Source organism: Odontesthes bonariensis, chromosome 15 (assembly GCF_027942865.1).
Source record: "Odontesthes bonariensis isolate fOdoBon6 chromosome 15, fOdoBon6.hap1, whole genome shotgun sequence".
In the NCBI taxonomy this organism is placed as follows: domain Eukaryota; kingdom Metazoa; phylum Chordata; class Actinopteri; order Atheriniformes; family Atherinopsidae; genus Odontesthes; species Odontesthes bonariensis.
This window is the reverse complement of record NC_134520.1, coordinates 378,022-404,620: the sequence shown is the minus strand read 5'-3', so window position 1 is coordinate 404,620 and position 26,599 is coordinate 378,022. Positions and strand designations below refer to the sequence as shown.

The 26,599-nt window shown below is 45.1% G+C and overlaps 1 protein-coding gene across 5 annotated transcripts in view; it reads right to left on the bottom strand.

The window, feature by feature from the left end:
• The window catches only part of LOC142400017 (epidermal growth factor receptor substrate 15-like 1), a 142,878-nt gene that overhangs the window by 73,489 nt on the left and 42,790 nt on the right, over positions 1 to 26,599 (bottom strand). For all 5 annotated transcript variants that reach the window (XM_075484572.1, XM_075484570.1, XM_075484573.1 and 2 more), the window contains exons 8-11: positions 22,795 to 22,854; positions 10,856 to 11,098; positions 10,060 to 10,217; positions 2,848 to 3,004 (exon numbers count right to left, since the gene is read on the bottom strand). In XM_075484572.1, the coding sequence (XP_075340687.1) occupies positions 2,848 to 3,004; positions 10,060 to 10,217; positions 10,856 to 11,098; positions 22,795 to 22,854 (618 nt within the window). The remainder of the gene's footprint in view (positions 1 to 2,847; positions 3,005 to 10,059; positions 10,218 to 10,855; positions 11,099 to 22,794; positions 22,855 to 26,599) is intronic.

Sequence of the window (26,599 nt, the reverse complement as noted above, 5' to 3'; positions counted from 1 at the left end):
AGCAGATGGCAGGTAAAGGACCAGAGGAGATGGCAGGTAAAGGACCAGGGAGATGGCAGGTAAAGGACCAGAGGAGATGGCAGGTAAAGGACCAGAGGAGATGGCAGGTAAAGGACCAGGGAGATGGCATGTAAAGGACCAGGGAGATGGCAGGTAAAGGACCAGAGGAGATGGCAGGTAAAGGACCAGGGAGATGGCAGGGAAAGGACCAGAGGAGATGACAGGTAAAGGACCAGAGGAGATGGCAGGTAAAAGAGCAGGGAGATGGCAGGTAAAGGACCAGAGGAGATGGCAGGTAAAGGACCAGGGAGATGGCAGGTAAAGGACCAGAGGAGATGGCAGGTAAAGGACCAGGGAGATGGCAGGTAAAGGACCAGAGGAGATGGCATGTAAAGGACCAGGGAAATGGCAGGGAAAGGACCAGAGGAGATGGCAGGTAAAGGACCAGGGAGATGGCATGTAAAGGACCAGGGAGATGGCATGTAAAGAACCAGGGAGATGGCAGGTAAAGGACCAGAGGAGATGGCAGGTAAAGGACCAGAGGAGATGGCAGGTAAAGGACCGGGGAGATGGCAGGGAAAGGACCAGAGGAGATGGCAGGTAAAAGACCAGAGGAGATGGCAGGGAAAGGACCAGAGGAGATGGGAGGGAAAGGACCAGAGGAGATGGCGGGTAACGGACCAGGGAGATGGCAGGTAAAGGACCAGAGCAGATGGCAGGTAAAGGACCAGAGGAGATGGCAGGTAAAGGACCAGGGAGATGGCAGGTAAAGGACCAGAGGAGATGGCAGGTAAAGGACCAGAGGAGATGGCAGGTAAAGGACCAGAGGAGATGGCAGGTAAAGGACCAGGGAGATGGCATGTAAAGGACCAGGGAGATGGCAGGTAAAGGACCAGAGGAGATGGCAGGTAAAGGACCAGAGGAGATGGCAGGTAAAGGACCAGGGAGATGGCATGTAAAGGACCAGGGAGATGGCAAGTAAAGGACCAGGGAGATGGCAGGTAAAGGACCAGGGAGATGGCAGGGAAAGGACCAGAGGAGATGGCAGGTAAAAGACCAGGGAAATGGCAGGGAAAGGACCAGAGGAGATGGCAGGTAAAGGACCAGGGAGATGGCATGTAAAGGACCAGGGAGATGGCATGTAAAGGACCAGGGAGATGGCAGGTAAAGGACCAGAGGAGATGGCAGGTAAAGGACCAGAGGAGATGGCAGGTAAAGGACCGGGGAGATGGCAACGAAAGGACCAGAGGAGATGGCAGGTAAAAGACCAGAGGAGATGGCAGGGAAAGGACCAGAGGAGATGGGAGGGAAAGGACCAGAGGAGATGGCGGGTAACGGACCAGGGAGATGGCAGGTAAAAGACCAGAGCAGATGGCAGGTAAAGGACCAGAGCAGATGGCAGGTAAAGGACCAGGGAGATGGCAGGTAAAGGACCAGAGGAGATGGCAGGTAAAGGACCAGAGGAGATGGCAGGTAAAGGACCAGGGAGATGGCATGTAAAGGACCAGGGAGATGGCAGGTAAAGGACCAGAGGAGATGGCAGGTAAAGGACCAGGGAGATGGCATGTAAAGGACCAGGGAGATGGCAGGTAAAGGACCAGGGAGATGGCAGGGAAAGGACCAGAGGAGATGACAGGTAAAGGACCAGAGGAGATGGCAGGTAAAGTACCAGGGAGATTTTCTCCTCTACTTCATCTGAGAAAGAAAAAATGTAAAAATGATTGAAATTATTGTCCTTTTTTAAATGTTTAAAAGGTCAGAGCATTCAGCTTTTAAATGAAATTGTTTTGTGTCAAATCTTTTACAGACTATATCATAGCCGAATGAACATCCTGAAAGTGGAATGATTCCATCATTTTTTCTCAAAGACTTTTTGTTAGTTTTTCTTTTGGTCAATAGATGATCATCAGATATGTGACTGTACTCAAGTTCCACCCACTGACAGCAAGCCCACTGACTGCCAACTGTTTAACTGTCTGGAAAACACAAGTTTTCTTTCTACAGAATTCTACAAAGCAGGAGACAGCCTTAGATGAACAATAACAGGTCTGTTCTGCAGGTGACAAAAGTGACAAAACATTAAAAGTTATGTGGGGAATATGTTGAAAAAAAGTTTGATGCTGTTGTTTTGATGGATGCTCAAACCTTTGTAACCGTGGTTACCTGGTTCACAGGTCGAATGTTTTCCCAGGGCTATAAATCAAAATGCAAACTGGTGAAAGCTCATGAGACCACCATAAAGTAGGAAAAAGTTGAACTGTCTCCCCACTGTGCCCATATGTAACATGGGCTGCATGGTGGATTCTACACCATCATTTCATATTGCAATTTCAATACTTTTCAGTACAAAAATTGAAATAAAATAAAAGATGATCGCACAAACCTGTCTGTTTGCAACCCCAATGTTGATTTCAGACTTTGGCGCCATAATTCAACGTACAAATCCCTTTTTGAAGTACAACTAGACATCCAGACTACTGTATGCTTTGAGACTTTGTGAGCTTTTGGGAACTTTCACAGCATCCAGATGAGGTACATATAAACATCAGGAAACCTGACCTCTGGCAGGATGTTCATGTCTGTGTTCCACAGATCCTTTGGATGTCACTAAGATTCAAGTTAAGACCAATGGACAATATCAAGATAATATCAATTTGTCGTACTCCCAGTGCAATGTGTGGGAGCGGAAGGCTTGGCCAATCAATCCAAGCTCTCCGGGTATGGTTTGATAGAACAGTGACGTAGGTGCATACCCCATAAGAAACTACTGCAGTATTAGTCAATCACATGATAATGATTTCTCAGCCAACTCTCCCAAATGTTTAGTGTTGTGTCTGTGGAACCTACTGGTACAGGAGTGCCTCTTTCAGAGGGGGGGATCATGTCAGCAGTCAGGGCTTGAGGAGGGTCGATGCCCTTGCTCACTTTTTGCTGGATGAGATGCATGGCGAGGGCAAACTGCTCCCTGCTCAGTTTGCCTACCTGCCTTGTGTCTGCCAAAGCCCTGCAGGGCAGAAGACCACAGCCAACAGAGACACGTTCATTTCAGACTGATTGATTGAATGAAACAAGTCAGCCATGCTGCTGCTGCAGAACCTGTTGGAACAGAACCTGTTGGGACAGAATCTGTTGGAACAGAACCTGGTGGGACAGAACCTGGTGGGACAGAACCTGGTGGGACAGAATCTGTTGGAAGAGAACCTGTTGGAACAGAACCTGGTGGGACAGAATCTGTTGGAACAGAACCTGTTGGAACAGAACCTGGTGGGACAGAATCTGTTGGGACAGAACCTGTTGGAACAGAACCTGTTGGAACAGAATCTGTTGGGACAGAATATGTTGGAATAGAAACTGTTGGGACAGAATCTGTTGGGACAGAATCTGTTGGGACAGTATATGTTGGAACAGAACCTGTTGGGACAGAATCTGTTGGAACAGAACCTGTTGGGACAGAATCTGTTGGGACAGAATCTGTTGGAACAGGATCTGTTGGGACAGAACCTGTTGGAACGGAATCTGTTGGAACAGAATCTGTTGGAACAGAACCTGTTGGGACAGAACCTGTTGGAACAGAATCTGTTGGAACAGAACCTGTTGGAACAGAACCTGGTGAGACAGAATCTGTTGGGACAGAACCTGTTGGAACAGAACCTGTTGGAACAGAATCTGTTGGGACAGAATATGTTGGAATAGAAACTGTTGGGACAGAATCTGTTGGGACAGAATCTGTTGGGACAGTATATGTTGGAACAGAACCTGTTGGGACAGAATCTGTTGGAACAGAACCTGTTGGGACAGAATCTGTTGGGACAGAATATGTTGGAACAGAACCTGTTGGGACAGAACCTGTTGGGAGAGAATCTGTTGGAACAGAATCTGTTGGGACAGAATCTGTTGGGACAGAATCTGTTGGAACAGAATCTGTTGGAACAGGATCTGTTGGGACAGAACCTGTTGGAACGGAATCTGTTGGAACAGAACCTGTTGGGACAGAATCTGTTGGAACAGAACCTGTTGGAACAGAATCTGTTGGGACAGAATCTGTTGGAACAGAATCTGTTGGGACAGAACCTGTTGGAACAGAACCTGTTGGAACAGAATCTGTTGGAACAGAACCTGTTGGGACAGAATCTGTTGGGACAGAACCTGTTGGAACAGAATCTGTTGGAACAGAATCTGTTGGGACAGAACCTGTTGGAACAGAACCTGTTGGGACAGAATCTGTTGGAACAGAATATGTTGGAACAGAACCTTTTGGAACAGAATCTGTTGGGACAGAATCTGTTGGGACAGAACCTGTTGGGACAGAATCTGTTGGAACAGAATCTGTTGGAACAGGATCTGTTGGGACAGAACCTGTTGGAACGGAATCTGTTGGAACAGAACCTGTTGGGACAGAATCTGTTGGAACAGAACCTGTTGGAACAGAATCTGTTGGGACAGAATCTGTTGGAACAGAATCTGTTGGGACAGAACCTGTTGGAACAGAACCTGTTGGAACAGAATCTGTTGGAACAGAACCTGTTGGGACAGAATCTGTTGGGACAGAACCTGTTGGAACAGAATCTGTTGGAACAGAATCTGTTGGGACAGAACCTGTTGGAACAGAACCTGTTGGGACAGAATCTGTTGGAACAGAATATGTTGGAACAGAACCTTTTGGAACAGAATCTGTTGGGACAGAATCTGTTGGGACAGAACCTGTTGGAACAGAATCTGTTGGAACAGAACCTGTTGGGACAGAACCTGTTGGGACAGAATATGTTGGGACAGAATATGTTGGAACAGAACCTGTTGGGACAGAACCTGTTGGAACAGAATCTGTTGGGACAGAATATGTTGGAACAGAACCTGTTGGGACAGAACCTGTTGGAACAGAACCTGTTGGGACAGAATCTGTTGGAACAGAACCTGTTGGGACAGAATCTGTTGGGACAGAATATGTTGGAACAGAACCTGTTGGGACAGAACCTGTTGGAACAGGATCTGTTGGGACAGAATATGTTGGAACAGAACCTGTTGGGACAGAACCTGTTGGAACAGAATCTGTTGGAACAGAATCTGTTGGGACAGAACCTGTTGGGACAGAATCTGTTGGAACAGAATCTGTTGGAACAGAACCTGTTGGGACGGAACCTGTTGGAACAGAACCTGTTGGGACAGAATCTGTTGGGAGAGAATCTGTTGGAACGGAACCTGTTGGAACGGAACCTGTTGGGACAGAATCTGTTGGAACAGAACCTGTTGGGACAGAACCTGTTGGGACAGAACCTGTTGGAACAGAACCTGTTGGAACGGAACCTGTTGGAACGGAACCTGTTGGGACAGAACCTGTTGGGACAGAACCTGTTGGAACAGAATCTGTTGGAACAGAACCTGTTGGGACAGAATCTGTTGGGACAGAATATGTTGGAACAGAACCTGTTGGAACGGAACCTGTTGGGACAGAATCTGTTGGAACAGAACCTGTTGAAACAGAATCTGTTGGGACAGAACCTGTTGGGACAGAATCTGTTGGAACAGAACCTGTTGAAACGGAATCTGTTGGAACAGAACCTGTTGGGACAGAATCTGTTGGAACGGAACCTGTTGGAACGGAACCTGTTGGGACAGAATATGTTGGAACAGAACCTGTTGGAACGGAACCTGTTGGGACAGAACCTATTGGGACAGAATCTGTTGGAACAGAACCTGTTGGAACAGAACCTGTTGGAACGGAACCTGTTGGGACAGAACCTATTGGGACAGAATCTGTTGGAACAGAACCTGTTGGGACAGAACCTGTTGGGACAGAATATGTTGGAACAGAACCTGTTGGGACAGAATCTGTTGGAACAGAACCTGTTGGAACAGAACCTGTTGGGACAGGATCTGTTGGAACAGAACCTGTTGGGACAGAATCTGTTGGAACGGAATCTGTTGGAACAGAACCTGTTGGGACAGAATATGTTGGAACAGAACCTGTTGAAACAGAATCTGTTGGGACAGAACCTGTTGGAACGGAATCTGTTGGAACAGAACCTGTTGGAACAGAATCTGTTGGGACAGAACCTGTTGGAACGGAATCTGTTGGAACAGAACCTGTTGGGACAGAACCTGTTGGAACGGAATCTGTTGGAACAGAACCTGTTGGAACAGAACCTATTGGGACAGAACCTGTTGGGACAGAATCTGTTGGAACAGAACCTGTTGGGACAGAACCTGTTGGGACAGAATCTGTTGGAACAGAATCTGTTGGAACAGAACCTGTTGGGACAGAATCTGTTGGAACAGAACCTGTTGGAACAGAATCTGTTGGAACAGAATCTGTTGGAACAGAACCTGTTGGGACAGAATCTGTTGGGACAGAATATGTTGGAACAGAACCTGTTGGAACGGAACCTGTTGGGACAGAACCTGTTGGAACGGAACCTGTTGGGACAGAACCTGTTGGGACAGAATATGTTGGAACAGAACCTGTTGGGACAGAATCTGTTGGAACAGAACCTGTTGGAACAGAACCTGTTGGGACAGGATCTGTTGGAACAGAACCTGTTGGGACAGAATCTGTTGGAACGGAATCTGTTGGAACAGAACCTGTTGGGACAGAATCTGTTGGAACAGAACCTGTTGAAACAGAATCTGTTGGGACAGAACCTGTTGGAACGGAATCTGTTGGAACAGAACCTGTTGGAACAGAATCTGTTGGGACAGAACCTGCTGGAACGGAATCTGTTGGGACAGAACCTGTTGGGACAGAACCTGTTGGAACGGAATCTGTTGGAACAGAACCTGTTGGGACAGAATCTGTTGGGACATAATCTGTTGGAACAGAACCTGTTGGGACAGAATCTGTTGGAACAGAACCTGTTGGAACGGAATCTGTTGGAACAGAACCTGTTGGGACAGAATCTGTTGGGACAGAACCTGTTGGGACAGAACCTTTTGGGACAGAACCTGTTGGGACAGAACCTTTTGGGACAGAACCTTTTGGGACAGAACCTGTTGGAACAGAACCTGTTGGGACAGAACCTGTTGGGACAGAATCTGTTGGGACAGAATATGTTGGAACAGAATCTGTTGGGACAGAATCTGTTGGGACAGAACCTGTAGGGACAGAATCTGTTGGAACAGAACCTGTTGGGACAGAATATGTTGGAACAGAATCTGTTGGGACAGAATCTGTTGGGACAGAATATGTTGGAACAGAATCTGTTGGGACAGAATCTGTTGGGACAGAACCTGTAGGGACAGAATCTGTTGGAACAGAACCTGTAGGGACAGAATCTGTTGGAACAGAATCTGTTGGGACAGAATATGTTGGAACAGAACCTGTTGGGACAGAATCTGTTGGGACAGAATATGTTGGGACAGAATATGTTGGAACAGAATCTGTTGGGACAGAATCTGTTGGGACAGAATCTGTTGGGACAGAACATGTTGGGACAGAATATGTTGGAACAGAATCTGTTGGGACAGAATCTGTTGGGACAGAATATGTTGGAACAGAACCTGTTGGGACAGAATCTGTTGGGACAGAATATGTTGGAACAGAATCTGTTGGGACAGAATCTGTTGGAACAGAATCTGTTGGGACAGAATCTGTTGGGACAGAATATGTTGGAACAGAACCTGTTGGGACAGAATCTGTTGGGACAGAATATGTTGGAACAGAATCTGTTGGGACAGAATCTGTTGGGACAGAATATGTTGGAACAGAATCTGTTGGGACAGAATCTGTTGAGACAGAATCTGTTGGGACAGAATCTGTTGGAACAGAATCTGTTGGGACAGAATCTGTTGAGACAGAATCTGTTGGGACAGAATCTGTTGGGACAGAATATGTTGGAACAGAACCTGTTGGGACAGAATCTGTTGGGACAGAATCTGTTGGAACAGAACCTGTTGGAACAGAACCTGTTGGGACAGGATCTGTTGGGACAGAACCTGTTGGGACAGAATCTGTTGGAACAGAATCTGTTGGGACAGAACCTGTTGGAACAGAACCTGTTGGGACAGAATCTGTTGGGACAGAATCTGTTGGAACAGAACCTGTTGGAACAGAACCTGTTGGAACAGAATCTGTTGGAACAGAACCTGTTGGGACAGAATCTGTTGGGACAGAACATGTTGGGACAGAACCTGTTGGAACAGAACCTGTTGGAACAGAACCTGTTGGGACAGAACCTGTTGGGACAGAATCTGTTGGGACAGAACCTGTTGGGACAGAATATGTTGGAACAGAACCTGTTGGAACGGAACCTGTTGGGACAGAACCTGTTGGAACAGAATCTGTTGGAACAGAACCTGTTGGGACAGAACCTGTTGGGACAGAATCTGTTGGAACAGAACCTGTTGGGACAGAACCTGTTGGAACAGAATCTGTTGGAACAGAATCTGTTGGGACAGAATATGTTGGAACAGAACCTGTTGGAACAGGATCTGTTGGGACAGAATATGTTGGAACAGAACCTGTTGGAACGGAACCTGTTGGGACAGAACCTGTTGGAACAGAATCTGTTGGAACAGAACCTGTTGGGACAGAACCTGTTGGGACAGAATCTGTTGGGACAGAATCTGTTGGAACAGAATCTGTTGGAACAGAACCTGTTGGGACAGAATCTGTTGGAACAGAACCTGTTGGGACAGAACCTGTTGGAACAGAATCTGTTGGGACAGAATCTGTTGGAACAGAATCTGTTGGAACAGAACCTGTTGGGACAGAATCTGTTGGGACAGAATATGTTGGAACAGAACCTGTTGGGACAGAATCTGTTGGAACAGAATCTGTTGGAACAGAACCTGTTGGGACAGAATCTGTTGGGACAGAATCTGTTGGAACAGAACCTGTTGGGACAGAATCTGTTGGGACAGAACCTGTTGGGACAGAACCTGTTGGGACAGAACCTGTTGGAACAGAACCTGTTGGAACAGAACCTGTTGGGACAGAATCTGTTGGAACAGAACCTGTTGGGACAGGATCTGTTGGGACAGAATATGTTGGAACAGAACCTGTTGGGACAGAATCTGTTGGGACAGAATCTGTTGGGACAGAACCTGTTGAAACAGAATCTGTTGGGACAGAACCTGTTGGAACAGAATCTGTTGGGACAGAATCTGTTGAAACAGAATCTGTTGGGACAGAACCTGTTGGAACAGAATATGTTGGGACAGAACCTGTTGGAACAGAACCTGTTGGAACAGAATCTGTTGGAACAGAACCTGTTGGAACAGAACCTGTTGGGACAGAATCTGTTGGGACAGAACCTGTTGGAACGGAATCTGTTGGAACAGAACCTGTTGGGACAGAATCTGTTGGGACAGAACCTGTTGGGACAGAATCTGTTGGAACAGAACCTGTTGGAACAGAACCTGTTGGGACAGGATCTGTTGGGACAGAATCTGTTGGGACAGAACCTGTTGGGACAGAATCTGTTGGGACAGAATCTGTTGGAACAGAACCTGTTGGAACAGAACCTGTTGGGACAGGATCTGTTGGGACAGAATCTGTTGGGACAGAATCTGTTGGGACAGAACCTGTTGGGACAGAATCTGTTGGAACAGAACCTGTTGGGACAGAACCTGTTGGGACAGAATCTGTTGGGACAGAATATGTTGGGACAGAACCTGTTGGAACAGAATCTGTTGGAACAGAACCTGTTGGAACAGAATCTGTTGGAACAGAACCTGTTGGGACAGAATCTGTTGGGACAGAATCTGTTGGAACAGAATCTGTTGGAACAGAATCTGTTGGGACAGAATATGTTGGAATAGAATCTGTTGGAACAGAATCTGTTGGGACAGAATCTGTTGGAACAGAACCTGTTGGGACAGAACCTGTTGGGACAGAATCTGTTGGGACAGAACCTGTTGGGACAGAATCTGTTGGGACAGAATATGTTGGGACAGAATCTGTTGGAACAGAACCTGTTGGGACAGAACCTGTTGGGACAGAATCTGTTGGGACAGCGTCTTTTTCACTCATTTGTTTTAGATCTTATTTTCAAAGCATCTTGGTCATCAACATTACTTGCAAATGATGTTAAAGAAACATGAGTGAGAGCTTTGCTGAGTCCCTACCATATGTGGGCAAGGAGGTTCTGCGAAAGTCCAGACTGCATGAAGATGTCCTTCACTTCCAGCCCGCTGACGAAGCCATCCAGATCAGCATCCGTCTTCAGGAAGATGTCGTCATAGCGCCCGCGTTCACACATCGGTACCACCCAGTTCAATGAATGCTGACACACAGTTAGTTCATTCTTAACTGACAGTCCAGCTCGATGAAACTGATGCAAATGTTCAGAAAAGACAACAGGTCGGACCCTTTTTACCAGTTAAGATGCATCAGCATCTGGTAGAAGAATGATACCTGTCCTCAACCAGTGCAACAGACACTTGGCTTCAGAGACCAGATCCTACAATTATTACATATATATAGTGACAATATTCACAGGACCGCTTTTGTTAGAGATGTCTGAAAACTTCCGCACAGATCTGGACAGGCAGCTGTCAGATACTCAAGAGAAAGAATATTTCAGGACATTCCTCTGCTGGCATTAATAGGAAATCATTAGTTTAATGTATGCGCCAACATCTGCTCAATGTGTACTTAGCCCACAGTATGACCAATTTAAGTTCACAAGAACACAATTTCAATATGACCTTAATGGGAATTCTATCCTAAAACAGCATGTGCCACACAGCTTGTTTTCCTGTGACGGGTCACTTTTAAGCTCCCTTTGCTGTTCTTCTTTTCTGGGATATGTGATATGATATATATCAACAATGCTTTCTTTCAACCATGTTTTCCAGTGAATGTTCTATCATATTCTTGTGTTTACTCATTAGGATGTGGTATTGATTGAGTGAGAATTACCTGTCCTGACTTGAGTGTGTGTTTGGGGGACAGGCTGCCGGTGCTGTTGAGTGAGGTCATGCTGCCGTGGGACGGGGTGGAGCGCAGCGAGTCCTTCGGGGGTGGAGGGCTGGCTGGGAGTGCAGGCACAGGGCCCGTCACAGAGGAAAGACTCTTCTTCCTCTTGGACGGAGGAATGAGGGCAGAAGGGAGGAGTGCAGGAACAGGCTCCTTCTCCAGGGCTCGGTACACCAAATGCATGGCCTGGGGGGGACATCCTGTGTCAATGCATGCCATCAACAGATTCATGTACTGTCTTTCTACAACTACTTTGGTCTCAAACAAGGAAAAACATCCCAACATCCACACAACAGTTCTAACATCAATTATCAGGTAGCACCAACCCTATCAACCTAACAACCAGTTTATCACTGATGTTGTTTATGGTCTCCTCAGGACTCCACCTGAAAAGCAGCTTTAAGCCCACACTTGGAATGTAAATAATGAAAGTTAAATAGCTTCCTTCCACCTGTAGAAGCTTTTATCTGATCAATCTTAAACTGGAACTGAACTTGTGTGAACTGTGAGCAGAGTAATGCCAGGAAGCATGAATCCAGTATGAGTCTGTGCTGTTTTGTGTCAACACTGCATGCTACTGCTCTTTTGATTTTTTTTTTTTTTTGGGGGGGGGGGGGGGGGGGGGCTTTTTATGGCTTTAATGGATAGACAGTTGGAGAGAGACAGGAAGCAGGGGGCAGAGAGAGGGGGAAGGCACACAGCACTGGGCCGCTCGGTGTGGGACTTGAACCGGGGCCCGCTGCAGCAGGGACTGTAGCCTCTGTACATGGGGCGCCTGCTTAACCCACTACGCCACCAACCGCCCCATCCATGTGTGCTTGTAAAATGCTTTTCTGGACACACATCTCAGCCCTTTGTTTGTGACATGTGCCAGGACAGCTGATTCAGTGGACATAGCTGCTGGAGGACCATATTCCCTGCAACGCTTCCTGCATCAAACTCAACCAGAGCCACAAACCAACAGTTCAGACTGCTGCATCCAGTAACAGAGGACTAAAGTGGTCCCAGTGTGTGTGTAACATGGAGAGTTCAGACAGGAAGCAAGTTCACTGTTAATCATGCTCTGTGATGAGTGGAGAGCTTATGCTTTTAGCTTGTATGTTCTCACATGCAGTGGCTTCCATAATGTTTGGGACCAAGTTCCTCTGCTCCTCAGTGTAAAATTCTAAATCATTCCATTCAAAACGGGATTGAACGTGAATTACAACACTTTTTATGCACAGTCCCCGTCATTTCAGAGCTCCATCATGTCTGGGACAAAGTAATGTAGTAGCACACTAAAGCAGTTATGTTTAGTTTAGTACTTTGTTGCTTATCCTTTACACGTAATGACTGAGATTGGAGATTGATAGTAGTGCTGGACATCCTGCCTGGTTCATACCAAAAAACGATATGAATTTGTCTAATACCGGTTTAAATAGTAGAAGAGAGAAATAACGGAAGAAAGAATTTAGAACACGAAGGATGCCATGGACGAGATACTAAAGCCACAGTATATATAAAGCCAGATGAAAAGTTAATGGATATGGAAAGTTGCTCCAGAAGGGAGAACATATGGGTTTATGGTGTGCCACAGGGAGCAGAACGGGACTTTCAAACAGTGAATGCCTTTGTTGAAAAGTTGCTGTGTGATGGCGTGGAATTGTTCCAAAAGGATGCTAATATCCAGATTGAACATGCACACTGCTCCCTGGGCCCAAGGCTATATATATATATATACCAGTGTTTCCCACACATAGGCTGTGTTCGAAACCGCCTACTTCTCCTACTATTCCTACTAGTCATACTTTTTTAAGTTCCCGGATGTACACTAGATGCATACTAGATTCGCCGAAATGTTGAGTATTCATCATGAGGTTACTTGTCACACTCAAACTACCCAAGATGCAACGTAACGTGACGTCGCCCATCGCCATTTGAACGGTCAAATTCCGTTAACGGGACGAGAGCAGTCAAAACGGCATAACCGGAAGTGAGTTGCTCACTGCGGCTAGCTTTACTAGCGGCGAATTCGTGGGAACAAAATTGTAAATAGCCGGTATTTTGTCAGATTTTCAACACCTTGGGGGTCTAAATGACTACTTTCTCGCCTGAAAATGTGTCAAATGTTGCTTAAGTTATATATTTACAGAGTTTATAGCTTAAGCGAAATCAGCTTTTCAGGCCGGCTGATTTCGGCTCGGGCAGGAGTGAAGTGCACTGTGTGTAAACGCTCTGCATACTGGCTGATAGATGAGAATGCCGTTTTCAAGTATGTAGTATGTAGTAGGCGGTTTCGAACACAGCCATAGACTAATTCGTGGCGGTGCGCCACAAATTAAACACCGGCCGCCACATATTGCGTTTCGTTATTATTTTTTTTTTAACGCTATTTAAAAAATACTCGTATTCGTTCAGCTGCATTTCCTTGCTGCTCTCCCTCCGTCTCTCTCGCATAGCCTACTCACACACACAGCCCCTCCCCTCCGTGCTTCCCTGGAAGCCTGGAAGCTTGCTAGCTTCAGCGTCGCGTTAGATTAGCTCAACCGAAAGAATTCAAAGGTTGGTATCACGTGCACCTTTATAAAATCACACATTAAAAAGTCCTATAAAAATATTTTATATTTTGCATACAATGTTGTCCCGTCCCGTCCCATAGCAAACAAGCGATTACGCCTTCTTTATAAAGTTAACTAGTCGCAAGTTTGCGTAAAAAAAAAAAATGTAGTTGGGTTGTCGAGGTCAAAACACTAGCAGCTGTGAATCAAATAAAGTAGTTTTTTAAACTCTTACACTGAATGTTTACTGCTTCAATCCAGATGAGTATTGAAAAATATTTTCTGCGATTGAAAGAGAGAAGAGCGTGTTGAGGATGAGGAGCAGCCTGGACCGGAGGTATCAGTCTGAAACAGAGCTGAGCAGTCCGACCAGTGTAATTAATGTTATTCATTTGTTTACAATGAAGATGTGAAAATCTGCAGAAAAGCCGCACCTGTGTTACCCACCGTGACACAGGTGTCACACATCCTTACGTCCCCCATCATTTTCCTTGATGGAGAAATTATCCAGGTTCTTAAGTCCCAATGTGACATATATGTCACATTACAGATCTCTGACAGTGGGGGGGTGGTATTTTGGAAAAACATTCTGAAATGGGTTCTATGTGGTCTATTTAGTCTGTGTTATAACCCCCTTAATTTTCATTTACACCCAACCAAACCCCCCCCCCCCCCCCCCACCCGGCCAACCACCACCACCACACATTGCCTTCACATCTGTGGGAAACACTGTATACTATAGGATACTTATATACTTAAGTACGCAAAGTTTTAAAGGAGAATCAGATCCCTTTTCAGACTCTCTTTCCAGCCAGACTAAGGGTGAAATACTCAGAGGGAACCAAAATCTATAACACAGTCGAGGAAGCCACTGAAGACATGTCGAGAAGAGGCTTTACACTTAAAGTCATGAAACCACCAGGAACCGTTTTGGAGCAACTGAAACAGATGACTGGGAGAACAGCACTAATAGCACCAGCCGGATGGGAACATGGCTATAATGAAAAGCTCAGAGCCTTCAGGGGGACTTCATCCATAGCACAAGCAGTCTGAGGTTGTACCAGAATGTATTACATAATTAAAGGTGGAATAACTTAGATGTCCAATAGATTGGTGAAAACAACATCATTTAACATAAATGGCTTAAATAATCCGATTAAAATTGAAAAAAGACAAAACCAAAATAGCTTTGTTTCAAGAAACATCGTTCAGACAATGAACATGCAAAATTGAACAGAATGGGATTTAAACATGTTTTTACTCTAGGGGCGGCAATCTTGATATCCAGGCCTCTAAATTATGAACACATAGACAAGGAAAGTAGATATGTAATGATTACAGGCAAAGATGGAAGTCTCCTGAGTGTGTACATTCTTCTTGGTAGCAACTGGTCCTTTCAACAAATATTTCACTTAATGACCACAAAGTCAGGGGATAGTGGTTTGCGGAAGAGATTTTATTTTACGATAAAATGCTGAACTGGACTCCTCACATGGAAAATGTGATGTGAGAAATATCAAGAACAAACTGATCCACCTTATCAATCCAACCACAAGAGAATACACTCACTATTCCTCTATACATAACATGTATTCCAGACTTGACTATTTCTTTATGCTTAAAGGATAAGACCGGTTTTTTGACATTGGCCCCTTGATTTCACATTATAACATGATGTTCTACTCACCCCTGCGTGTTGTTGAACATTTGGAGCTGTTCCGAAGATATTCGCGAGGCGTCTGGCTGCTCTCTTGAGATATTCGGCCATGAAACGGTTTCCTATGGGCAAGCTTATACAGGCACAAACTATGCTGTTTATAATTTATTAATTACTCTACACTAGCACTGATAACGTGGAGGTGCGTCGCTTACTTAAAAAAATCCGGGTTACTAATTTTGAATTTTAGCCGAATGAATAAATAGGCAGCAGGTCTGTGGGCTGTCTGTGGTAGTAGCACGACGATGACGTCAGTAACACCCACTTTACGACAAAAAAAATCAAAATTACAATAACCCGGATTTTTTTAAGTAAGCGACGCACCTCCACGTTATCAGTGCTAGTGTAGAGTAATTAATAAATTATAAACAGCATAGTTTGTGCCTGTATAAGCTTGCCCATAGGAAACCGTTTCATGGCCGAATATCTCAAGAGAGCAGCCAGACGCCTCTCGAATATCTTCGGAACAGCTCCAAATGTTCAACAACAAGCAGGGGTGAGTAGAACATCATGCTATAATGTGAAATCAAGGGCCCAATGTCAAAAAACCGATCTTATCCTTTAAGAATGATATGTTTGGAAAAAAAAGCTGTGAAATTAGCCTCAGTGCAATCTCAGACCATAACCCTATCCATATTAATATATGTCTTCATACAAAGAACAGATCTCCACTTGGAGGTTAAACGCAAATATTCTAAATGAGCCGGATATGAAAGAAAGATTTAAGATGGAAATAGAAATGTACCTGGGCAGTGGTAAGAGGGAAAATAATGATTATTACATCCTATGAGAAAAAAAAGCCAGACAGGGAAAAACTTAAAGATTTGTAGGACAAAGACTCTAAACTATAGCAAGACCACTTTCGAAATCCGAACAACACCATCAAGTCTGAAATAGTACCACTAAAGAAAGAAATAGATTACTTAAATACTATGGAAATACAAAAAAAACTTCTCAATATAAAGCAACATTATGATGCAGGAGGGAAATCCCTGAAGCCGCTATCATACAAGCTTTGTTAGCAAAAAGTTGAAAGAACTGTAGTCAAAATCAAAAAATCCCATAATCGTAACTGCTTTATGAACCATTACAAAAAATCCTGAAACCAATAGAAAATTATGGCACAATGTCAGGTTATAAAATGAATGTAAACAAAATCCAGGTATAGCATTAAATTACATCCCACATGACAAGTTTAGAGAAGGCTACAAATTGAAAATTGGATGCATCAAATATTTAGGTAGTGTACAGCACGGTAACCTTCCCAAGATGTTTGAAGCTGATTATGGCCCTCGAAACATAAAAATAAAATCAGATATACAAAGGTGGAGCACTACTTCCAACTTGGACCTACATTCTAAGACTGACTCCATTAGAATCAATATTCTCCCAAGGATGCTTTACCTATTTCCATGCTTGCCAATCTATGTGCCGAAACAATTTATGAAGTAGGACAGACTATTGTCTACATACATATGGGAGAAACCCAGGGTGAAGTAGAAAACCTTGCAAGTGAAAAAAGAAAAAGGAGGTAGGACATTCCATTCTTACAGGGCTATTACTACTCTGCCCAGTTGAGGCCACTGGTATGTATGTGTTCCCCGAGCTACACAGCAGGATGGAACAATACAAAGAAAACTACCATAAAAGAGATACCACTTACAGCTTTTATAGAAGATTTTAGACTGCAGAGCAAATTTAAAATCGAAGAAGAACCCATAACATATAACATGCTAACAGCATGGAATGACATCATTAAATTCTGTGGTTTGGAGGATTGGTCCAGAATTCTGCGATGTTTGCATACGAGTCAGAGTTCACACCAAACAGACACAATGACAGGTTTAAGAAATGGACTTAAAAAGGCCTAACCTTTCATTTATCGTTTGTCCATGAGGGGACTTTTCAAACTTTTGAAACCTTAAAACAAAAATATGAATTGGGCAATGATGACTTTTTTTTTTAAGATACCTGCAGGTCAGATACTACTTTAATTAGAAGGATTATCAAATTTCAAAATTCTAATTTATTTGGATGATCCTGTGTTCATACAAACATTCATATTATTACTCAAACAAGAACACAAAAATATAAATCCCAGAATGTACAACAGCATCCTAGGGTGTAGGAAAGAGAATAGAATTATGTTAAAGAGAGATGGGAAAGAGAAGGAAGGCTAACGATTACTGAGGAAAGCTGGGAACACGCATGTCAAACGCAGTGGCAGTCAGATGGGTCAGCCATTTGGCGTGAATTCTGTTGGAAAAACATGAGGTTTTTTTATTACACCCAATCAGAATAAATACAGAAAAAGAAGTGATTCATGCTGGAGATCTGGGACAGATGGGGCCAACCACTTCCACGTTTTCTGGGAATGCCAAGTGATTCATCAATATTGGGTAAAGATCCATGAACATATACAAAATGTGCTTTTAGCTGAAATCATGTTCCAATTTGAAGGACTGTACCTGAGTAATATTTTACTAAGGGACTGGAGCACTAAGGAATGTTCTACATTCTGCTGGCAACAAGTAAACAGGCCATTATGAGGAGATGGCTCACACCAGAGCAATCAACCATCGAGTACTGGATAAACATTATTCACCAAATATACATTATGGAAAGTCATTTTCAATCCAGGTGCAGAGGGATGCTTTTTATAGATTATGGTCTAAATGGATGGAATATGTTAAGCCTATACGATCTGATTTCATTTAATAACTTTTGACAAAAAATAATGTGATGCGATATGCTTCTGTGGACACGGAAGTTGTAAATGCTCCATGGTTAAACTGATATTTTGGTTTACAGTTCAAAATAGGAAAAGCATAAGTGTTGGGAGTTACTACTTTGTCTTAGGTTCTGAGAATGTTTTTCTAATAAAAAAAAAGTGAATACCAAAAACGTTCCTATTTTATCAATTATCATAGTTAGGGATGGCTCACGTGACCCTGAAACATCCCATAGTTCTGCTGCTATAGGCCCAGACTGCTGGGGGAGCTCCCATGATGCACCTCTCCTCCCTCTGCTCTCTTTCCTCTCCATGTACATGTGACATCATTGTTGTCATTAACTTGTGTTTCTCTCTCTCAGCAGGTGTCCCTGGCCTGGTGTTACGGTGCTTGTTGTCCCCTCTTTCCTGTCCTCTCAACCCCCAGCTGGTCCAGGCAGATGGCCGCCCTTCCTGGTTCTGGTTCTGCCAGAGGTTTCTTCCTGTTAAAGGGGAGTTTTTTCTTTCCAAGGTTGCCTTGTACAGCTCAGGGTGAGGGATTGAATTGATTAGAAGTTTCAACACAGTCTGCTGGTCTCCGTAGAAAGGAAAGTTTTTTTGAACAAATTGGCATTATATGAATTGGACTCGTTTTGATTTTGAATAATTTGGTTCAATTGGAGCATTACAGTGCTGTCATGGACTAGCGACCTGTCCAGAATGTACCCTGCCTCTCGCCAAATGATGGGCTCTAGCATCCCGCGACCCTGAATTGGATTAAGCGGGTATAGAAATCTCCCCCATGAGCTGTCACCTTACCGTGGTGGCAGGGTTTACGTGCCCCAATGAGTCTGGGATATATGTTGCCCGGGGCTTTAAGCCCCTGGTAGGGTCACCCAAGGCAAACAGATCCTAGATGAGGGACCAGACAATGAACAGCTCAGTTGACGCGTCGCTCACGGCAGTGAAGGCCCGTGACGTCAAAATGACGTTTCAGGCATGGCGCTTGCCTTGAAAAGATGGCGCATCGCATTGTCGTGCATCAGTCGATTTTTGTAACTTGGCTGCGCCGAGAACGACAAACCGGATGGACCAATTTGAAACCAGGCTCAGTCAGGAGGTGAGTTTGTACAGCACCTGTACAAAACTGCAGTGAAACAGCACAGGGAACTCCCAAAACTCGTCGACAGAGATTGGCAGAACTTTGGGGAAAGAGGGAGACCCACACTTTTTGGCGTGCTCCTCCAGGAGACTCCCTCGTCCTGCTGGGGGACTTCAATGCTCATGTGGGCAATGACAGTGAAACCTGGAAAGGGGTGATTGGAAGGAGCGCCCCCCCGATCTGAATCAGAGTGGTGTTTTGTTATTGGACTTCTGTGCTCGTCACGGACTGTCCATAACGAACACCATGTTCAGGCATAAGGGGGTCCATATGTGTGAGTGATGCAGAAAAACTAGTCCATGCATTGTTACTTCAGGATTGGACTACTGTAATTCTTTATTATTGGGCTGTCCCACATATTCTCTGAAAAGCCTTCAGTTGATCCAAAATGCTGCAGCCAGAGTTTTGATGAGAACTAACAGCAGAGATCATATTTCTCCAGTTTTAGCTTCTCTTCATTGGCTCCCTGTTAAATTCAGAATAGAATTTAAGATTCTTCTCCTCACATATAAAGCTATTAATGACCGAGCTCCATCATATCTTAAAGATCTCATTGTAAGATATTTTCCTAACAGAGCACTTCGTTCCCAAACTGCAGGTTTACTTGAGGTTCCCAGAGTTTCTAAAAGTAGAATGGGAGGCAGAGCCTTCAGTTATCAGGCCCCTCTCTTTGGAACCAGCTGCCAGTTTGGGAGGCAGAGCCTTCAGTTATCAGGCCCCTCTCTTGTGGAATAAGCTGCCAGTAAATGTCCGGGAAGCAGACACCCTTTCCACTTTTAAGACCAGGCTTAAAACTTTCCTTTCTGATAAAGCTTATAGTTAGGGATGGCTCAGGTGATCCTGAAACATCCCATAGTTAAGCTGCTATAGGCCCAGACTGCTGGGGGGCCTCATCTGTCACACCTTTCCTCACTTTACTCTCTTTATGTATATGTGATATTATTGTGGTCATTAACTCGTGTTTCCCTGTTCCAACAGATATCCTTTGAATGGTGTTACAGTGAATTCCAATTGGCTTGAATTGGACTTTATTATCTAAGTGCCTTGAGATGACATTTGTTGTATTTGGCGCTATATAAATAAAAATGAATTGAATTGAATTGAATATGTGCATTTGGCACCAGGACACCCTAGGCCGCAGCTCGATGATCGACTTTGTGGTTGTATCTTCGGACTTGCGGCCGTATGTCCTGGACACTCGGGTGAAGAGAGGGGCGTAGCTGTCAACTGATCACCACCTAGTGGTGAGTTGGCTCCGCTGGTGGGGGAGGAAGCTGGTCAGACCTGGCAGGCCCAAACGTATCATGAGGGTCTGCTGGGAACGTCTGGTGGAATCCCCTGTCAGAAGGAGCTTCAACTCCCACCTCCGGCAGAGCTTCAACCATGTCCCGGGGGAGGTGGGGGACATTGAGCCCGAATGGGCCATGTTCCGTGCCTCCATTGTTGAGGCGGCCGACTGGAGCTGTGGCCGTAAAGTGGTCGGTGCCTGTCGTAGCGGATTCAGGAGGTGCAGTGTGGTTTTCGTCCTGGCCGTGGAACAGTGGACCAGCTCTATACCCTCGGCAGGATCCTGGAGGGTGCATGGGAGTTCGCCCAACCAGTCTACATGTGTTTTGTGGACTTGGAGAAGGCGTTCGACCGTGTCCCTCGGGGACTCTTGTGGGGGGTGCTCCGGGAGTATGGAGTGCCGGACTCCTTGATATGGGCTGTTCGGTCCCTGTATGACCGGTGTCAGAGTTTGGTCCGCATTGCCGGCAGTAAGTCGGACATGTTTCCTGTGAGGGTTGGACTCCGTCAGGGCTGCCCTTTGTCACCGATTCTGTTCATAATTTTTATGGACAGAATTTCTAGGCGCAGCCAGGGTGTTGAGGGGGTCCGTTTTGGTGACCTCAGAATCTGGTCTCTGCTTTTTGCGGACGATGCGGTTCTGTTGGCGTCGTCGGGCCGTGACCTTCAGCTCTCACTGGAGCGGTTCGCAGCCGAGTGTGAAGCGGCTGGGATGACCATCAGCACCTCCAAATCTGAGACCATGGTCTTTGGCCGGAAAAGGGTGGAATGCTCTCTCCGGGTCGGGAATGAGATCCTTCCCCAAGTGGAGGAGTTCAAGTATTTCGGGGTCTTGTTCACGAGTGAGGGACGAATGGAGCAGGAGATTGACAGGCGGATCGGTGCGGCGTCTGCAGTGATGCGGGCTCTGCACCGGCCCGTCGTGGTGAAGAAGGAGCTGAGCCAGAAGGCGAAGCTCTCGATTAACCGGTCAATCTATGTTCCTACCCTCACCTATGGTCACGAGCTGTGGGTAGTGACCGAAAGAACGAGATCGCGAATACAAGCGGCCGAAATGAGTTTCCTCCGCAGGGTGTCTGGGCTCTCCCTTAGAGATAGGGTGAGAAGCTCGGTCATCCGGGAGGGGCTCGGAGTAGAACCGCTGCTCCTCCGCATCGAGAGGAGTCAGATGAGGTGGCTCGGGCATCTAGTGAGAATGCCTCCTGGACGCCTCCCCGGTGAGGTGTTCCGGGCCCGTCCCACTGGGAGGAGGCCCCGGGGAAGACCCAGGACACGTTGGAGAGACTGTTTCTCGGCTGGCCTGGGAACGCCTCGGGGTCCCCCCAGAAGAGCTGGAGGAAGTGGCCGGGGACAGGGACGTCTGGGTCTCTTTGCTCAAGCTGCTGCCCCCGCGACCCGACCCCCGGACCAGCGGAAGATGATGGATGGATGGATGGATGGGTATAGAAAATAAATGGATGGATTACAGTGATTAGGAGTGAGTGTGAGCGTGCATGGTTGTTTGTCTCGTTTGTCTCTATGTGGCCCTGCGATGGACTGGCAGCCTGTCCAGGGTGTACCCCGCCTCTCGCCCATTGACTGCTGGGATAGGCTCCAGCCCGCCCGCGACCCGATCGACGGATTCAGCGGTATAGATAATGGATGGATGGATGGATTACAGTGATTTGCTTTTTAATTGGATTGAATTGGACTTCATCGTTCAGGTGTTTTGTGATGGCAAATATTGTACATTGGTGCAACAAAATAAATAAAACCAATTGTATCTAAACTGGGGATGGAGTGCAGTTGATCTTGACTGGGGATAGAGGCTGGTCTAAGTTTACTTTGAGGTTATTCTCAGCCCAACTGATATGCCTTACATACCAAAATCAGAGGCATGGGAGTTTGGGGGGGACTCAATTATCACCAGGGACGAGGTCACTCTATGTAGTATGTAGTTAGCTCCCTTCAGAGTGGTAAGGCCTTTGGAGTGGATGAGGTCCACCCTGAGTTCCTTAAGGCACTGGTTGTAGTTGGACTCATGGTTGACATGCCTGTGCCACATAACATGAAGATTGGTGACAGTGCCTCTAGTCTGGTAGACCAGGGTGGTTGTCCCCCTTTTTATAAAAGGAGACATAACCACGGCAGCAAGACTCAGCGCAAGACCATGGACTTGTTGAAAAGATTACGCCTCACCTGGCTTGGAAACGTCTTGCTGTCAAGCAGGAAGAACTAAAAGAGGTTGCTGGACAGAGGCAGGTTTGGGAGGGCAGTATAATAGTAAAACAGTGGATCAAGATGGATGGATGGATAAAAGGATAGATGGTCGGTCAGTGTAAGTGGAGCTCCTAAAGTTTGTGCAACTATGTTCACTTGCAACTGAGAGCTGACAATTTGACAATTGTCACTTAAATATGGGTTGAATTTTTAATGTTGTAAAGAAACAACACAACAATATGTATTAACGGCAAAGACAGTTAAACTCACCACTGCAAACTCATCTTTGTCCAGGTGACCATCTTTGTCTATGTCACTCAGGTCCCAAACCTAGAAGCATAAAATAAACAGAAACATGTTCTTTTTGACAATCTGTTGCTTAACAGCACTAATGCATTTTTTCAATAAATACATCTATAACGCTGTATTGAAACAATGATTTTTTTCAACAACAATGCAACACAGAGGGATATAGGAGGTAATTCAGGTAAAAACAATAGATAATAATGAGAGCTTAAAATTATTAAGAAAAAGAAATTCTGCAACAATGTAATTTCCCTTTGGGATACATAAAGATTTTTTTTAAATTTCATTATTTAAATTTCATCTAAATATATGCTGGAGAACCATCAGGTCTAATTGTAGAATAAATAAGGCCTAGTCCACACAGACAGTACAAGGATATCTTAAAAACAGACATTTTGCCTTCATTGTTCTAAAAAGTCCCCTTTTAACTCAGCACTGTTTGAAAATAACTTTATTCACAGAGAAACGAGCATTCCAATTATTTAGAAATATCTCACTTAGTCTGCAAAGACAGTTTAATAACAGAATAAAACCCTTTAGGAGCACAGGCCAAATTCAGTGACAGGAGTGTAAAACTGTATTAGCAGCTCCTGTAGAAGATGTACTTCTTCAGTTGTCTCAGAGAGTACATCGCATTAGCTGCGGGTTTTTCAGGATGGAGATGTTGCCGTCTCAACTTCAAGTTGTGTGAAACGGTGCTACCCAAGAACTAGAAGGTTCCACTGTTGATACAGGGCTCTCAGACGTGGTGAGTAGGGGAAGTGATGAGGGAAGTTTCCAAAAGTCAAATGTCATTTCCACAGTAGTTCAGCTCCAGGTTGTTCTGACTGCACCAGAGCATCAGCCTCTCAACCTCCTGCCAATACAAATTTTCTTCACCATCTCGAATGAGTCCAATGGCTGTGGCGTCGTCTGCACACTTCAGGAATTTAACAGTTTGGGCCATAGAGGTGCAGTCCTTTGTGTAGAGCAAGAAGAGCAGTGAGGAGAGGACACATCCCGGAGGAGCACTGGTGCAGACAGTCTGAGAATCAGAAGTGATCTGCCCCAGTCTCACCTACTGTTCCCTGCCTGTCAAGAAGCTAGTCATCCACTGACTGATACAAGGGGATATGTTAAGCTGGGTGAAGAGGTTTGCTGGAACAATGGTGTTATAATTGTCTTTGTTCTTAGACATTATGTATTCATATTATGTATTTTTTTCTAAATAATCTATGTTCCTATTTTGTACTTGTCCACTCTGCTCAAACTACACATTGGGCCTCATGCAACAACCGTTCGTACGCACAGATTTGTTCTTAAGTCGTGCGTATGATGGATTTAAGAGAATTTGCGCATTCACCAATCTTTTCGTATTTTACGTTTTCTTTCAGGTACGAACAGAATTTACGAGTGATCAAGAGCTGTCGTAGGAATTTCGTAAAGTAGTCCGCTGTTATTCCAATCAAGTTTGCTTGACTAATGGATTGTATATTTAATTACATTGAAGCAATCATAATATATACGTTATACCCCATAATGATACTGACGATATTCTGTTTGACTTAAATTGTGCACTAATTGAAGGTTAATTTGACCCTGTATATAACAAGCTCAATGGGAAGCGTAATCAGCGGCTGACTTGCTACTTTTGGATAAAAGGGCCGCGTGGGTGCAGGTTTTTGTTACAACCCTCCAACAGCACAGCTGACTTGTTTCCTTCAATCAACTGAACTGGTAAGACCTTCAGTACAGACAGTTCAGTTGATTGAATGAAACAAGTCAGCTGTGCTGTTGCAGGGTTGTAACAAAAACCTGCACCCACGCGGCCCTTTCATGGACCAGTTTGACAACCCTGCCTTAGCGCGTCAGGCTCTTGGAAGAGAGCGTGTGTTCAGAGACCGTGTAGATATCCTTGCAGAGACAGATGAATGGCTGACTTCGCGATTTAGATTCCCAAGGACTGTGCTGCTGCAAATATGCAGCTTACTGGAGCCACAACTCCAGAGAAAAACACACCGATCAAACCCAATTCCACCACACGTCCAGGTCCTCACCACCCTTGGATTTTTGGCCACTGGAACCTTTCAGAGGGAGATTGGAGACAGATCGGGGGTGTCCCAGTCCTCTGTGAGTCGTGCGCTCCCCTTGGTCATCAAAGCTCTCATCAGTTTATCACCCATGGTACATCACATTCCCATACACCGCTGTCCAACAAGTACAAATTAAGAGGGACTTTCATATGGACTGCCAAACATAATTAGAGCATGAGACACATATACGCATCAAAGCACCCGTGCTGTTGTGGAGCGCACTGAGCTGAAGGCCAGGTGGGTGTGTCTCCATACAGCGGGGGGCAAACTGCTCTATACCCCAGAGAAGGCATGCCAGATTTGCACAATATTGCCATGAACGAGGGTCTCCTACAACCTGAACCAGCCCAGGCAGACCAGAAGGTGTGGTGCCAGGAGACCCCCCTCATTAACCGCCCCATCGAAGAGCCATCATGATGAGGCAACAACTGATTGCACGGCTTTAGTTGCAGTCATCGAGCGCCTGGCAAGGGGGAGACGTTTTTTTAAGCCATTTTCATATCAAACCATTTCTTTTTTATTTCGGTGACATTATGAACTACAGGTGACACGGAATTAACAGCATTCGTAATTGCGCCCATTTCTTCACTTTAGCAGGTCCCGTAATTCCACTGCTGACACTGCTAAAAATGACAGATTTTCCTTTCTGGATCTCTGAAAGCAGAACTTCAGTCTCAGAGCCCGTAAAGTTGTTCTTTTTGCGCCTTGATGCCGTTTTCATGACTCAACACTCAACACTTCCTGGCACAGGAGAGAGGAAGCACAGCCTTATATGGTATAATTTTGGGCGTGGAGTATGCAAATCTACTATCCTCGTGCACGTGCACTTAAATACGCACGATTGTGATTCATCATTTACGCAGGTCGTTTACACATTTTTTCCGAATTGGGTCAGATAAAGTTTCTCCATCTTGTCAGATAGGTCTGTTACATTAGATACATGCCTAAAACAACACAAACACACACACACGTTGTTTATCACATCCAAACAACATGACGTGGACGGTGGTTGGCCTGCTCATGTCACTAATAACTGGCCAATTACAATTACTGGTTTAAGTCATATTTATCTGATAGATTTCAGTTTGTTCTTGTAAATGAAGAATCTTCCTCACACACCAGAGTAAGTCATGGAGTTCCTCAGGGTTCTGTGCTTGGACCGATTCTTTTCACTGACCAGCTGGCTCCAGTCTTCATTCACATCTTCAAGAGATCCCCAGCTGGTGGAGGCGGATGGCCACCCTTCCTGAGTCTGGTTCTGCCAGAGGTTTCTTCCTGTTAAAAGGGAGTCGTTTCTCTCCACAGTCGCCTCAGGCACGCTCAGGCCGGGAGATTGGACCGAAAAACAAAGTTTTCAGTGCAATCTGTTGGTTTTCTTAGCTAGGAAATTGTTTTTGAATTGGCTCTATATGAACGAATTGGATTATTTTATGAATTATGATTATTATTAATTAATTGAATTCCAATTGGCTTGAATTGGACTTACTATTTAAGTGCCTTGAGATGACATTTGTTGTATTTGGCGCTATATAAATAAAAATGAATTGAATTGAATTGAACTTGATCGCATGTAAATACAACCTCTCCGTGGCTCAGTGGTTAGAGTGGGTCGTCCAATAACCGGAAGATTGGCGGTTCGATTTCGGTTCTCTCACCACTCAAAGATTGGTGAAACTGATAGCTGGAGGGGTGTCCGT